Below are 17,120 nucleotides of genomic sequence, written 5' to 3'. Positions count from 1 at the left end.
AGTCTGAGCTGCATCCTCCATGCACTGAGGGTTAAGTGCTTCATCTTGCTGTCTGTACACTCAACAACTGTATCATTTGAAGAGAGGAAACATCACAACTCCTCAGAGCTGGATGACACAACAGACGTACACCACCACATTAGGCAACTTTGTAAGTCAGTGTTACACAACATATCTAAAGTGAACAAGCCATGTTTAGACAGCCTTCCACCTAATGGCAGAAAAGGTGAAGCTATGATTTTAACAAACTGTTTATCTGCCTTGGAGAAATAGGAGCCTTTCTATCTGTCATGGATCCACACATGCGCAGTAGAGGAGATGCATACACGCACATGCGGCATATCAGGCAGGCTTTCTGATTGTTACCATTTTCATCTGTGGCCAGCAGACAAGATACTCTACACATTTTTCAGCGAGTAATTTTTTTTATAAATACAGTAATAAAACAAATGAAAATTCTCTTTTTTGTATTGTCGTTGAGAAAAGCTGTATATCTAATGATAGCTTTTTATTGTAGAAAAGGACACTAACAAAGAAAGTGTAAGCTTGACTATTGAAGCACACAACAAGGAAAGGTGTCAGATTCCTTAAGATATAATGTATCATAGTATGGTATGGCAACAAATGTTTAATGTTGACTTTATATATTTACACAAATGTGCATATAATTTTACATTCCACGTGTGGACATATCACAAGATGTGTGGGTTCTTATTGCATGTTTTGCGTTATTTGAGTATGCCAGGAAGCAAAATGTTGTGAGGATAGCCACAAGAGTTGGAGCGGTTGTGCTGACCACAAATATCGAGGACTGTAAAAGCCCTTTTCCATCCTTGAGGTCACACTACTGTGCCAAGCTGAAGAGTGACAGGTGTGCGCGCACACACACGCACACACGATAAAATTACAGAAACAGAGTATGTGATGGTTCCCTCATTACTGTGTCAGTTGCAGGAACCCCTCATGTAAATCAATACCAGCTTGTCAAACCAAGACAAATCCATTCTGACAAAGTTCCTAAATTTCTGTGGATCTTTCATTAAGAGGGAGTATACGTCTCTGCCTTCACCACACTTCCCAGCCAACCTAATTGCTACTCCTGGCATTAAGCTGTCATTCTACCCTTCTAATGACTACAGCAGCCACTGTCACATAAGTGCTGCATGGATAATTGTGTCCTCCACAAACAAATGCTGTGAAATGTAGACAATCATTTGCTTGTACTTGAACGGCATCAACTAACACTTTAGTTCATAATTCTGTATAACAGTAATGTAATTTCTTTCTAACTGCACAAGACAACAGTAATTGCTTAATAAATATGAACATACACCACACAGAAAATTTCACTATTTAGTAAATAGTAGCTTCATAAAAATATTAAATTACATGTTCAACTATATAAACAAGCCTGCAGGTACGACTGTGTATCCCTGGGGTGCTGGGTGCAGACTTACAAGTTAGGTATATTGTGTACTAGAGCTACCAAAAAGAAGCTGGCAGTTCTAGACTTGTGTGCTTGGGGTGTTGATGCAGACTTTTATATGACAGGTGGATCACGTAATATTGGCTTTACTCATGGTTTGGTCAAGGGCATAGCCAAAGACGATAACTCCTTTCTGCCATTTTGTCACATCATCATGCCAATGTGCCTTACTGCACTGCACTGAATCCATATAGCCAATTAGTAGGTATGCACCAAAATGACTTCACTTACATAAGCTGTGGAAAATCACATTACCAGTTCTACACTATCTACTGTGCTGCTTATCTTATTTAAAGGTAAGTTACCCCACAAAATTATTCTATATGACATTAAATGAAAATATGTCAACTTACTCATTCCCAAAATTTGCAATGATCCTAAATGCAAATGTGGCTGAACTAAGCTGCTTTACGAGTTCCAAAATGTTTTTTTTTTCCAATTTAAATTCTCATAAATATGGACACCTACAAATTTTGAAGTTGCCACCTTATTTATTATTTCCTTGCCATGTGTTACACTGATAATACTACTAAATGTGCAGAATTGAATATGTTGCTCTTTTTTTATTTTATTTTTTTTTTAAACCAAGGGCGAGACCATTCCAAGAAAACTAGTCAACGACACATGAATTTTGTTTGCCCCTTCTGTTTCTGTATATATGCTTGGATTGACTGAAGTACTCTAGAGTCATCTAAAAAAAATCCGCTAACTGTACAGTAGACAGAAGATTGTTTACACTGAAGAATAAAAGAGGTACTAGACTGAGCTTTGGGGACCTCACATGTGATTTCTTTGTGCTCAGCATTGTCTCCCCAGATACACTCCTTGAATTACTAAGTACAACTTTCTGCAATATTTTGGTTAGATATAACATTGGTTGGCTATACCAACAATTCCATAAAACTTCAATTTATCTCTGAGAATACTGTGATTCACATAAAAAACCTTAGATAGGTCACAGAAAATACCAACTGACACTATTTTATTATCCAACACTCTTAATATCTGATGAATAAATATGTAAATGACATTCTTAGTAAATGAAATACAAACTGACTTGCTGAGGATATTACTGTAAATAATAATGACAGTCTTTTTGTTGTGCCTATCTGCGACTCAGCATCTCAGTTGTATGGTGAGTGGCATCGTTCGTTTTCATAATATTATTAATAAGATGAGATATTCTATAATACACTCCTGGAAATTGAAATAAGAACACCGTGAATTCATTGTCCCAGGAAGGGGAAACTTTATTGACACATTCCTGGGGTCAGATACATCACATGATCACACTGACAGAACCACAGGCACATAGACACAGGCAACAGAGCATGCACAATGTCGGCATTAGTACAGTGTATATCCACCTTTCGCAGAAATGCAGGCTGCTATTCTCCCATGGAGATGATCGTACAGATGCTGGATGTAGTCCTGTGGAACGGCTTGCCATGCCATTTCCACCTGGCGCCTCAGTTGGACCAGCGTTCGTGCTGGACGTGCAGACCGCGTGAGACGATGCTTCATCCAGTCCCAAACATGCTCAATGGGGGACAGATCCGGAGATCTTGCTGGCCAGGGTAGTTGACTTACACCTTCTAGAGCACGTTGGGTGGCACGGGATACATGCGGACGTGCACTGTCCTGTTGGAACAGCAAGTTCCCTTGCCGGTCTAGGAATGGTAGAACGATGGGTTCGATGACGGTTTGGATGTACCGTGCACTATTCAGTGTCCCCTCGATGACCACCAGTGGTGTACGGCCAGTGTAGGAGATCGCTCCCCACACCATGATGCCGGGTGTTGGCCCTGTGTGCCTCGGTCGTATGCAGTCCTGATTGTGGCGCTCACCTGCACGGCGCCAAACACGCATACGACCATCATTGGCACCAAGGCAGAAGCAACTCTCATCGCTGAAGACGACACGTCTCCATTCGTCCCTCCATTCACGCCTGTCGCGACACCACTGGAGGCGGGCTGCACGATGTTGGGGCGTGAGTGGAAGACGGCCTAACGGTGTGCGGGACCATAGCCCAGCTTCATGGAGACGGCTGCGAATGGTCCTCGCCGATACCCCAGGAGCAACAGTGTCCCTAATTTGCTGGGAAGTGGCGGTGCGGTCCCCTACGGCACTGCGTAGGTTCCTACGGTCTTGGCGTGCATCCGTGCGTCGCTGCGGTCCGGTCCCAGGTCGACGGGCACGTGCACCTTCCGCCGACCACTGACGACAACATCGATGTACTGTGGAAACCTCACGCCCCACGTGTTGAGCGATTCGGCGGTACATCCACCCGGCCTCCCGCATGCCCACTATACGCCCTCGTTCAAAGTCCGTCAACTGCACATACGGTTCACGTCCACGCTGTCGCGGCATGCTACCAGTGTTAAAGACTGCGATGGAGCTCCGTATGCCACGGAAAACTGGCTGACACTGACGGCGGCGGTGCACAAATGCTGCGCAGCTAGCGCCATTCAACGGCCAACACCACGGTTCCTGGTGTGTCCGCTGTGCCGTGCGTGTGATCATTGCTTGTACAGCCATCTCGCAGTGTCCGGAGCAAGTATGGTGGGTCTGACACACCGGTGTCAATGTGTTCTTTTTTCCATTTCCAGGAGTGTACATCATCTCAAAAATTTTGAAAAGTGGTGTCAGCAGTGAAACAGGTCACTAGTTATATTTTTAGAGGGATTTAAGAATGGCAGTACCTCTGGAAAAATGCTTTGAGTTAGTGATGCTTTATGTTTTTCAGATTAGAAAAGACTTATTATATGGGAATAAATCTTTAGTACTCTTGTTAGAAACACCATCAAATCCAGATGAGCTTTTATTTTTCAGATACCATACAATTTTCCTAATTTCAGAAGACTAAGAAGAAGTTGGTTATACATTCATTTGATTGGATTTTATGAGAATTTTTTCAACACACATGATTTTTCTGTAACTGTTTGTCCCTACACTTTCTATTATATTTAAGAACTGGTTATTAAATACATTTGCTACCCATCACTCATTATTTATAACCCTTCTATTCAGTTCAATAGTGATGTCTTTATGAGGCTGGTTGTCCTTCCTCTGTTTCACTACATTACATATAGGCGTAAGTCTATTATTGAAATTACTAATTTCTCACATTATGTGCATGTTCCTTGATTTTTAACAACTCTCTTTAGCAATTTTGAGTACTTTTTGTAGTGTGCAACTACTGCAGGATCCCTACTTCTTATAGCCAAAAGACATTTCCCTTCTCCTTTCACAAGATACTTTAATCCCTCTAGTGACCCACAGTTTTTTTAACATTGCTGTTTAGTATCCTTTCTGATAAGCTTATGTGGAGAGCTATTTTAAAATAATGACAATTTTGTCATGGAACAGATTAAATTTTATGTTGTCATTTGGTTCGATACAAATTTCACCCTAGGTCATCTCCTGTAAACTATTCTTAAAAACATTTGTCATGGAGTCAATCATTTAAACTGATTTCCACTAAGGAGTATTCGTGTTGTAAGGCAATATCTTATTCATCATAACTAACTGTGCATCATAATTAGAGAAAGCATTTGTTACTTGGTAAACAGTTATTTCCTCGCTTTGAGCTTCACCAAAGGAAACATTATCAATCAGTGTCTTACTGTCTTTATCCACCCGTGTTGGAAAGTTAATTACTGAGATCAAATTGTAGGATCCAAATAGTTAGACCAAACATTAAGAGACCCCCACACAATTTGTGATCCAAGCAACCTGCCCTTCTTTCCAACCTTTCCTAATCTATCGTTCTTCTCTTCCCCAAGGAAAAAACTAACAATTAAGAAAGCTGGGACAGGTTTTTTTCAAAATGTGTGTATCAGTAGTAGTTACAATTTCACTTTATACAAAAAAAAAAAAAACATGAAACAGTGGTGTACCAGAAAAACTTTACAGTTGATATCCGCAAAACAGAAATAAGTGTAAAATTTATATAGCAATTTTTATTAATGCAATAAGCTCAAAAGATGTCACCAACCATTTATGAGAAAGAAAAATGCCCCTGTTTCATTGGCTACTGCACGAGCAATTAGTGTCTTTCCTGTACCAGGAGGCCCATAAAGCAGTATGCCTCGAGGTGGTTTGACACCTATGGCTTTGAAGAGACTCGGGTGACGTAATGGCAATTCAACCATCTCTTTTATCTGTGCAAGCTGTTTCCTGCAACCACCTATATCATCATAGCCGACAGCATTCAATGCCTCCTCTTCTTCCTAAGCACACAAAAATTCTTTTATAAACATCTGCAATTGTTTGGATGTATAAATATGCAAAGAAAAGTATTGCTTATTAGGTGAAATTAAACAATAGTACAAATTTGATACCTCACGTTTTATAGGATCTCCCTCACAATGAATGACTGTGTCTGGAGCAACAATGCAATATGGCGAAGGATCAGTTTCAACTACTTTGAATTCCACAGCCCTCATGCCGCCTCGTACAATGAAAGTATCATCCTTGTGTATGGGTCGGTATGCTTCAAGGAAATATGGTTTGAGATATACCTCAAACAAATTCCTAAAAATACATATGAAAAACTAAATTACTGTATTTGAAAGGCACAAAGTTCATGCAATAGTATACACAAAAAAATAGACCCCTGAAAGCAAAAACATTATGAACCAAATCAGATTTCTGTGTATATTTCTTCAGAAGCTGACAAAATTTAGAAGATACAATGCCATTAAACATGAAAATCTTGAATTGTCATTTTCTTACCCAGTTAAGCCTTCAACTGTGTCATCAATTGGGAGAACATGTATCCTTTTGCCATATTTAACATCAGGACATGACTGGACTGAGACAATATCTGATAATCGGACTCTCAAATTATTCCTAACAACACGGTTCATCCGTATTTTTTCATCTGGGCAGCTGTCATCCGACAGAACAATGCATACAGTTTCTTTTCGCCGTTTTCCTTTCAGAAGAACAGAGTCTCCCCTGAACAGTTGCAGTTCATCCATTTTGGCCTGAAAGAACAAAGCACACCATAAACATTATCTGTCAATTTACAATATATCTTCTCCATATAATATCTGAATTATTACATATCTTAAAACAATTGCCAGAACTCCAATAGAGGACATCATCCAGTAATAACATTTTCAGGTTGACCAAGCAAAGTATGTTGATAATGGACATGGCTCACGTGTGTACAATCTATGACTCTAGCTTTAGCCATGGATGTACAGGCTATAGCATCACTTAATAATGTATGATACATGGAAATGGCAAAATTTTTCCACTCTGTCTTTAGCATACACAAGTTCACTCACACACAGGTTTTATTCACTCGAGTGGCTGACAATATGGCACAAGTTTCATACAAGTGGTTGAGTAGTGTGAAAGGCTTATATTGTTTTAAGCTGTCATTTATGAAAGAGGATAAAATCCAGTGCTGGAATGTAACTTAATACTTTTTAATAACATACTTCACATCCCCACCTGACAAACAGATCACCCAGTAACAATATCACATACTCTTACTCCAAGGTACTGGTTTCAAATTTACTACAGAACATTAGTACAAGGAATGGTGAACAGAAAATTTAGGCCACTACCTTTTCCCCCTTGCCAGTCACATCTTGATCATGGAATATCTTCCCCACTGTGATACAAAGCAGTGTATGCATTAGCTATCCTGATCAAGGCATTCAGTTTAAGTGATGGTGATGCTTTTTCAATGCATATATTAATCTTCTGACATACCGCACAAATGAAAACACACACACACACACACACACACACACACACACACACACACACACCACACACACACACACACACACACACACACACGAAAGCTTTCTTCTACTCTAATCTGGCACACTCAACAACAACAAATTCATACACACTTGGATGCAAGACACAGAAACAATGTTCCCAAACTAGATAAAGTGGTAAATATGCAATACTGAAATTTTATATAGCCTAAATTGTTTCAGATTATGCCTTCAAGGCACACATGTACTAACCTGTGACAATGCAACAACAGAGTTGTCATCACTCACAGCTTCTTCAACAATTAGCCTATTTGGACGATCCTTTTTGCGAAGAATTGCAGTGGCCAAGTCATCAGGACTGCAAACAAAATACTTTTATTGGGTTTTGAAACAATAAAACTGTAATTATCACTTACGGAGCATTTTCCATGTGATTTACATGTGACAAAGAAGAAACACATTAAATCACCCTAATTCTTTCACATCAGACAAAAATATATTTCTAAACATTTTATTTTGAACAATGAATGGCACTCACATGAGGATTAATGCTGACACCAGAAAATGAATCCCTATTCAGTTTTCTCCCATAGCCATATTACTTAATTTAGCATAGTTCAATGACACACAACTACAAGAGTAATTTTGCATATCAATACTTCACTGCATGCCTATTAAGAGATGGGATTTAATAAATAAAGAACATATACAAATGGCTTCATACATATTTATGACACATCATATTCCTCAATTACAATTTTGTTTCCTTTTTTATACAACATGTAAAAATATATATCTCAAACACACGTGCGGCTCATCAAGTACAAGAATTGGCTTCAAAATTATAATTGTGATTAATAAATAAAACTGAACTGACTGTGCACAGCACAATAATGCTAGTAAACCAACTATTATGCCTCCCCCACACACAGTTTTATCTTCCATGTGAGATGTCAAACCTCTCCCCTCCCCCCCAAGCAAAAAAACCTGTCGTAACATACATATCTCCCCCCCCCCTTCAAGTGTGTGCATATATTGAGAATCAATGTTTATAAAGGGAATTAGGCCTATCTACATAGAAGACTGACTCCAAATGCACAATTGCTAAAGGTCAATATCTGTGCTCTATTAGCTGTGATGCTGGGCAAGTCACAAACAAACCAGTAATCTCTTAAACGCATATGCGTCTGCAAGTAAAAGCTTCATCAACAGGTGCCCATCACTATTGAGAAGGTATGGAATACAAATGGGTCATTGTCCCACTGATACATTTTCTGTTAACCGTATTTCTTCCATGGTTTACAGACAAGACAAGGATGAAAAGAGAACCTCTTGAGAATACAATTTTTATGCACTGTAAGATCATTGTTTTCACTCACAAACATACTAAAACACAAAATAGCAATAACACAAGTAAGTAGTTATCAATGGTTATCATTAAATATTCCAATGTCCTCTACAAAGGATCCCTAGGTTAAATATGAAATACTATTAAATTTTATAACTCAGGATGTAATTGAGATATTTATTGGTAGTTTGCTTCCATAAGTACAGTAACTCAAAATGTTTTCAGTGCTTGCTTGCAGCAGTTAATACCTCATGTATTGAACTGCTTTATTCATGTAAATGAATGTCACATAGCCATAGGGACTCTGCAGCAGGTGTTCTGTTGTGTTTTTTCTCACAGAGATAAAGTCTGTTACACTGGTAGAACATTGTTTTTGGCACACACAGTACGATCTACCAGATCCAAGCCACCGCATTCGCACAATAGCGTATTATTACGCCTGCGAAACACTTCGAGAGAAGTGAAATACAGATTAGTTGTCTGCAAATCAATGTTAGGTGTGTATAAAAACATTTAGTTACTATATTTAAAAAGAAAGATGATGAGACTTACCCAACAAAAGCGCTGGCAGGTCGATAGACACACAAATAAACACAAACATACACACAAAACTCTAGCTTTCGCAACCAACGGTTGCCTCGTCAGGAAAGAGGGAAGGAGAAGGAAAGACAAAAGGATTGGGTTTTAAGGGAGAGGGTAAGGAGTCATTCCAATCCCGGGAGCGGAAAGACTTACCTTAGGGGGAAAAAAGGACAGGTTTACACTCGCACACACACACATATCCATCCACACATACACAGACACAAGCAGACATTTGTAAAGGCAAAGAGTTTGGGCAGAGATGTCAGTCGGGACGGAAATACAGAGGCAAAGATGATGTTGAAAGACAGGTGAGGTATGAGCGGCGGCAGATTGAAATTAGCGGAGATTGAGGCCTGGCGGATAGCGAGAAGAGAGGATATGCTGAAGGGCAAGTTCCCATCTCCGGAGTTCTGACAGGTTGGTGTTAGTGGGAAGTATCCAGATAACCCGGACGGTGTAACACTGTGCCAAGATGTGCTGGCCGTGCACCAAGGCATGTTTAGCCACAGGGTGATCCTCATTACCAACAAACACTGTCTGCCTGTGTCCATGAATGGACACAGGCAGACAGTGTTTGTTGGTAATGAGGATCACCCTGTGGCTAAACATGCCTTGGTGCACGGCCAGCACATCTTGGCACAGTGTTACACCGTCCGGGTTATCTGGATACTTCCCACTAACACCAACCTGTCAGAACTCCGGAGATGGGAACTTGCCCTTCAGCATATCCTCTCTTCTCGCTATCCGCCAGGCCTCAATCTCCGCTAATTTCAATCTGCCGCCGCTCATACCTCACCTGTCTTTCAACATCATCTTTGCCTCTGTATTTCCGTCCCGACTGACATCTCTGCCCAAACTCTTTGCCTTTACAAATGTCTGCTTGTGTCTGTGTATGTGTGGATGGATATGTGTGTGTGTGCGAGTGTAAACCTGTCCTTTTTTCCCCCTAAGGTAAGTCTTTCCGCTCCCGGGATTGGAATGACTCCTTACCCTCTCCCTTAAAACCCAATCCTTTTGTCTTTCCTTCTCCTTCCCTCTTTCCTGACGAGGCAACCGTTGGTTGCGAAAGCTAGAGTTTTGTGTGTATGTTTGTGTTTATTTGTGTGTCTATCGACCTGCCAGCGCTTTTGTTGGGTAAGTCTCATCATCTTTCTTTTTAAATATATTTTTCCCACGTGGAATGTTTCCCTCTATTATATTCATATCATTTAGTTACTATTGTGGACACATACCATCAATATCTCAATTAATCAAGTTATTACCTTTAATATGACTATATGTTTAACCCAGACACCCAGCTTTTACAGACATAGCTTAGCACCATTGCTTTACAAGTGGTCTAATCTCAGCTGAACACAGATTTCTTTGAAATTATGTATGTACATTCACACATGTTCCCAGTGAGCACAGATAAGATTGTAGTTTCGTCAATATAATACTTGCAGATACACAGTCATTTGTTTGACCCCAATGCACAGCATCAACAGTGCACCCATTTTCTTGAAAAATAAATACACAAATAAAAACAAAACTAGAACTTTTACAATTTTTTGTGTTCTCTTAAGCAAAATAATTAAAGAGATTCCTTCAGTAATTTTCATGTTGATAACTGGAAGCAAAATTGGATGAAAACAGATGACTGAGAAAAACTGAGGTTTAGCTTTTTATATGTCCCAAAGTAACTGCAGCATAAACCAGAAATGTTCCACATAACTTACCAATACAAGTTCTAAGAATATAAAATTTCATACTTTTACTGCTTTTCAACAGTTTACAAACTGAGTGCAAAGTTGACAATTTCTGTAAAAATGCCAAAAAAATGGGTATTCTTTGCCAATCAAAAACAAGTTTTCTTTATTCCAGCACCAACAGTGACACTGGCCACCCAATATAGTTTTCCTCATGGCAGTCTACAAAATATTAATGAAAGCTGCAAAAAAGTAGTTTCAAGTAAACATAAGGTTAGGATCCTAAGAGAACTTCTAGCTTTGGCCTCTGACAAAGAAGTGTATCATCATGTCTGGGATCTTATGTAAAGAAACCCACTGGAGGATGTTACTGCATGGCTATTGGGCATGGGTACTCTGGTGATTTCTTACTTGAAAAGAAACCAGATGTGGTCAAGTCAGCATGGACCATATCAACAAATTTACAGAATTTTTCATCAGTACACTATGGTCCACATTAACTGCAAACTAGGCAAACCAAATATCTTCTTCAGCACTACAGCCATTGGTGGGCCTTTGCCTCCTAAATCTTTCTCCATCTCTCTCTGTTCTCCACTTTTTTCTTCTATCCACGGATCCTCTCTTGGCAAGGTCAGCTAGAATATTGTCCATCCATCTAGCTCTTTGACCTCCTTTCTGGTGGAACACAGTCTAGCATTCATTATTCGAAAAACAATATATGTTACACTTTAAACCAGAATTAAATTAGCTTGTCAATTGTATTGTACAATGAAAGGGCATATTAAAATTCTCTTCAACAAATCCTTTCTAAAACAAAATACTAGGGCAGGCTGCTATGAACTTCACCAAAATTTATACAACGTGGCAATGGTGTAAAACTTAAGGCAATTTATTCAATGTGCAACTGTATGCAACAATTTTACTACCTCAATGTCCAGTGAAATTCGAAGATTGTAAACCGATTGATTCTGTAGTAGTTATAGCAGAAAACCAGGCTGAAACACCTTGAGAAGTCATGACAAATGACACCCCCTTTCCCGAATTTTTTTTAGTTCTGATTCAATCTCATTTGCTAGTTGTCATGACTTCTGATATTACCTTCTCTGGAGAGTTCTAAACAACTGTAGAACACAGTAAGATGTCACATTTAAATACCAGTGGAATATGTTCTCACACTGCAAAACTTAAAGTTTTTTAGGTGGCTTAGAATTTGGTCTTTCTCACGAAAACTGTTTAAGACTATGTAGAAGAATTTCATAAAAGTTGGATAAAAATCCCATTTACTGTCATTTTTATAAAAATTGTCAACTTTTCCCTCAATTTGTAAACAACTGGAAAGCACTAGCAGAACAAAATTTTATATTCTAATAGCTTGTGTTGGCAGGTTATTCCAGGCAAAGTTTCAAAGTTTCAGGTTTATCCCGCAATTACTTCCAGCAATATAAAAAGCTGAACTTAACATTTTTTTTCAAGTGTATTTTTTCAGCCAACTTTGCTTCAATTTTTATTCACAACTGCCTAGTTTTGTTTCTTTCAAGATAATATTGTTGGCAAAATTATGCCTCAAAGTTGTTGAACACTCATGGGTGCACTGTTGAAAGCTGTGCTGTGGAGTCAAACCAATGACTACATCTTTGGAAGTATTGACTAGGCAATTGCATTACTTTACCAATTTACTGGGAACATGTGCGAACACCCAAATAAAGTTTTATCAAAATCCAATGTGGTCATGCAGTAACCTCCAGACCTCTTGGATGGAATGACCCTTTACGAGAACAATTTGGAACATAACCCATTCATTTCTTTATATGACACACTGGAAATGAAAGTCTAACTCTTCCAATATTTCATCTTGATATGTCAGGGTTATATGTGCACATGTAGCAGAAAAAACTTTTAGCTCCTGAGGTCAATGTAGGCCTGAAATGCCTTCTTGTAAGCACCAAACAACAGATAAGAGGAGTGGTTTGCAAGATAAAATGTATGTGCAAGATATTTTGCACAGACACAGAAAAAAATACTATTGTGGAGATGGAAGCACTGTGTTTTACACTACACAGCAACCTTTCTCCCCACAGCAAATGGAAAATGTGGGTTATGTTTCACTTCTGGACATTATTACTGAGCACTTAAGAACTCAGACAATTAACATTGCTGACAATACGAGCTCAACCGCCCAAATCAACACTAGCCCCTAACTATAATCTATCATAGATCCCTCTAACAAAAAACCAAGCCCAGTTCTTGAAAAAAGGCACAGGTCACAACGATCTACAAGAAGGGTAGTAGAAGTGATCCACAAAACTACCATCCAACTTCCTTGACATCAATTTGTTGTAGAATCTTATAACATATTCTGAGCTCAAACATAATAAGGTATCTAACAGAACGAACTCCTCAACGCCACCCAGCATGGATTCTGAAAACTTCGATCACGTGAAACTCAACACTCACTTTCCTCACACGACATACTGAAATCTTTGGATGAAGGCGATCAGGTAGAAGTAGTATTTCTTGATTTACAAAAAGCATTTGAGTCAGCACCGCACCATTGCTCATTTTCAAAAGTATGATCATATGGGGCATCAAGTAAAATTTGCGACTGGATTGAGGACTATTTGGTAAGGAGCATACAGCATGTTATCTCGGATGGAGAGTTGTCATCAGATGAAATAATGTCAGATGTGCCCCAGGGAAGAGTGTTCAGACCCTTGCTGTTCAGGTTGTGTACTAATGACCTTGCAGTAACATCAGGCCTTTTGTAGATGATGCAGTCATCTATAATGAAGTACTGTCTAAAAGAAGCTGCATAAATATTCAGTCAGATCTTGACACGATTTCAAAGTGGTGCAAAGATTGGCAACTTGCTTTAAATTTTCATAAATGTAAAATTGTGCACTTCCCAAAATGAAAAAAATGTACCCTAAGACTATAATATCAATGGGGTCACTGTTGGAATCTACCACCTCGTTAAAAAACCTAGGGGGTAACACTTTGTAGGGACATGAAACGGAATGATAACTTAGGTTTAGTCGTGAGTAAAGCAGATAGTAGACTTCAGTTTATTGGGAGAATACTGGGGATGTGCAATCACTCATGTGACTGCTGTTAGAATATTGCTTAAGTGTGTGGGACCCATGACAAATAGGACTAGCAGGGGATATTAAATGTAAACAGAGAAGGGCAGCATCAATGGTCACAGGTTTGTTTAATCCACAGGAGAGTGTCACAGAGATACTGAAGGAACTGAACTGGAAGACTCTTGCAGATAGATGTAAACCATGCTTAGAAAGCCTATTAACATAGCTTCCAGAACCAGCTATAAATGATGATTCTAGGAATATACTACAATCTCCTACATATTGCTCACAAAGGGATTTTAAGGATAGGATTAGAATAGTTACTGCACACACATAAGCAATCAATCAATCATTCTTCCCGCACTCCATGCATCTGGAAGACTCTTGCAGGTAGATGTAAACCATGCTTAGAAAGCCTATTAACATAGCTTCAAGAACCAGCTATAATTGATAATTCTAGGAATATACTACAATCTCTTACATATTGCTCACAAAGGGATTTTAAGGATAGGATTAGAATAGTTACTGCACACACACATAAGCAATCAATCAATCAATCATTCTTCCCGCCCAATGCATGAATGGACTAAGAAGAAACACCAATATTTGGTACAATGGGACGTACCCTCTGTACTGCACCTCTCAGTGGTTTGCACAGTGTAGATGTAGTATTGTTCAACATGTAAACACATGGTACTTTTCACCTTGCTGGCCAGTCGGGGACTTGTAGCAAATAGGCTCAAAACAGAAAAAGAAACAGTCCTAAGAAGAACAACACATTTTGTCACAGATTCATTTAACTAAGCATGGAAGCATCATCACAGATGTGCATCCAACTCTAGTGGTAGATGCTGCAAAAGTAGTATTGTTCATGATGGTGTGGTTTACTGTTAAAATCCTGTATGTGTCCATACTTGATGACTGTGATTATGATGTTGTAGCTGTCGGATTTAGGGCATTCTCCATTATGGTCACTGACACTGCCTTACAGGATCTCAAAATATACATCTCTACGTTTGAATGCTTTACATTCTCAAAAGCAATGACACCCCAGTTAACACAGATAAGCACTGAGCTATGCCAACTCAAATATGTGGTTTGTCCGGCAAAGACTGCCTGTCATTTGTGTATAGCTGTCAGCTCAATAAAACAATAGGGGCCCAACCATCCGCTCAGAACTTACTGACACTTCTTCCCCAAAGCTGCAGGTATAAGACCCCACATTTACAAGATTTTATAATGTGTTACACTGTTGCCATTGTCAGTGGGGATGGTGGACAAGGCTTGTAGGGCCTGGAACACCCTGGATGATGTTTCAGAAGATGAACCAATGGCATAGTTGGTATCCTGGTGGAGGAGCCCACCAGCTGGGAAAAGGAACGTGGGGCATCTAGCGATGTATCAGAGAACAGAGGTGTGGGATACAACTGTTGGGGGGAGGGATGCTGCAGTGAGGTCTCAACCTACAAACCTGCATCCAAGGGAACCACTGATGGTACCCCGGGGCGCAAATTCTACCTGTGTGGTTGAGGGTTTGGCAAGGGTGGGTTCCCCAACTCCAAGTGATACACAGATGGTACTGGATGGTGTGTCAACATTCCAAACACCATAGAGTATCAACCGTCATAATGCACTGCTCATCTGTAACTGTTATCCACAAAGCTTTTGCTCAATATGAGTAGGCCCATACCACTGAACCTGGCGCAGGGGTATCGTCCAGTGTTTCAAATTTGGTGTTCTAAGGGCTGTGGTTTGAGAAGATGGAGGAGAGTATGTGGCTGCTGCCCACAGAAGAGCTCCGCTGTGCTACAGTCATGGACAGAGGTGGTTCTGTAACTGCTCAGGAACACTGAGTGCCACTGTGGTGGTGGATGAGCTCGCTGTTCTCAATACTTGTAGTGTAAATGTTCACACAATCCATTTCACTTCGGCATTGGAAGGTGGATGGGTGAAAAGGTGGGCTAGACAAATATTTGATGTCATTGGCATTGCAGAACTGTTCAGAAGGCCGCCACAGTGAACTGGGACCCACTGACTAACAAGAATGCAGGGAAACGCTTCATGGTGAGAATCTGGATGAATAAATTCAGCGTGGTGGCTGGAGTGGTGGACATCTTGGGAGCCACATATGTATTTTATTTTATTTTTTTTTTTTTTTTTTTTGGGGGGGGGGGGGAGGGGGAGGGGGAGGGTGTTTAGGGCACAAAACATCAGGGTCATAAGCGCCCAGTATGGGACCGTAGAATGCTGGGACCGTGAGGGTAAAAAACCATTTCGAGGTCCAATACAGAAAGGAAGAAAAAACAAATCTAAAACGTCAAGACGTTACGGAAGAGTATCTAAAAGACGATGACAAGACACCGGAGTCACCAGGTAAAAATCATATCTCTCGTCATATTACTGCTTTTTAAAAAGCTTAAAACGCGAGCCATAGCTCGCTTGTCATCCGCTAAAATGTCCGGTAAGGCAGGCGGCATCCCGACTCTTGAGACCTGTGGTTAAAATAGGGGCAGATGATCAGGAAATGCCTGACTGTTAATGGATGGCTACGGAAGGGACAGCTGGGTGCAGGGTCACCACTCAGCAAGTAGCAATGAATAAGCGGCAGTGCTCTACTCGCAACTGAGCCAACATTACTTCCTCACGGCGAGATGGTCAGGAGGAAGTTGACCAGGCTGTTGGGAGAGGTTCGACTTCTCTGAGTTTGTTCCCATGATGAGAGCACCAATGGTCATGCCAAAGAGACATAATATGCCGATAGAGAAAATTAAGAACGGAGTAAGAGGCGGGCCGCCCGCCGACTGAGATGGACTGCGGCCTTGGCTGCAGCATCAGCAGCATTCATTCCCAGACACACCAACATGGCCAGGAACCCACATGAACATCACTTGGGCTCCTCTATCCAGAAACAAAGGGAGGCAGTCCTGGACCCGTCGAACAATGGGATGGACTGGATCTGGATCATCCAGACTCTGAAGGGCAATGAGGGAGTGGGAGCAGATCACACAGCGAGTGAGCTGGTGCCTCCGAACACAGTTAACAGCCCGATAGAAGGCAAACATCTGTGTGGTAGAAACTGTACTGGTCGAGAAGCCGGTATTGAAATTTATCTTCCCCGACGTCAAAAGCACAGCCAACACCGTGGGCGAACTTGGAACCATCGGTGTACAAAAATATGCTATCAACAAGTTG

General features: G+C 40.4%; 1 protein-coding gene across 1 annotated transcript in view; it reads right to left on the bottom strand.

Moving 5' to 3' along the window:
• LOC126190631 (transitional endoplasmic reticulum ATPase TER94) overlaps positions 1–17,120 on the bottom strand; it is a 63,482-nt gene that overhangs the window by 36,668 nt on the left and 9,694 nt on the right. The window contains exons 2-5 of the mRNA XM_049931049.1: positions 7,483–7,588; positions 6,224–6,477; positions 5,830–6,022; positions 5,484–5,718 (exon numbers count right to left, since the gene is read on the bottom strand). Coding sequence (XP_049787006.1) covers positions 5,484–5,718; positions 5,830–6,022; positions 6,224–6,477; positions 7,483–7,588 — 788 coding nt within the window. The remainder of the gene's footprint in view (positions 1–5,483; positions 5,719–5,829; positions 6,023–6,223; positions 6,478–7,482; positions 7,589–17,120) is intronic.

This window comes from Schistocerca cancellata, chromosome 6 (genome assembly GCF_023864275.1).
Source record: "Schistocerca cancellata isolate TAMUIC-IGC-003103 chromosome 6, iqSchCanc2.1, whole genome shotgun sequence".
NCBI classification, from domain to species: Eukaryota; Metazoa; Arthropoda; class Insecta; order Orthoptera; family Acrididae; genus Schistocerca; species Schistocerca cancellata.
Note: the sequence above shows the minus strand (reverse complement) of the source record. Positions and strands in the feature narration are given on the sequence as shown.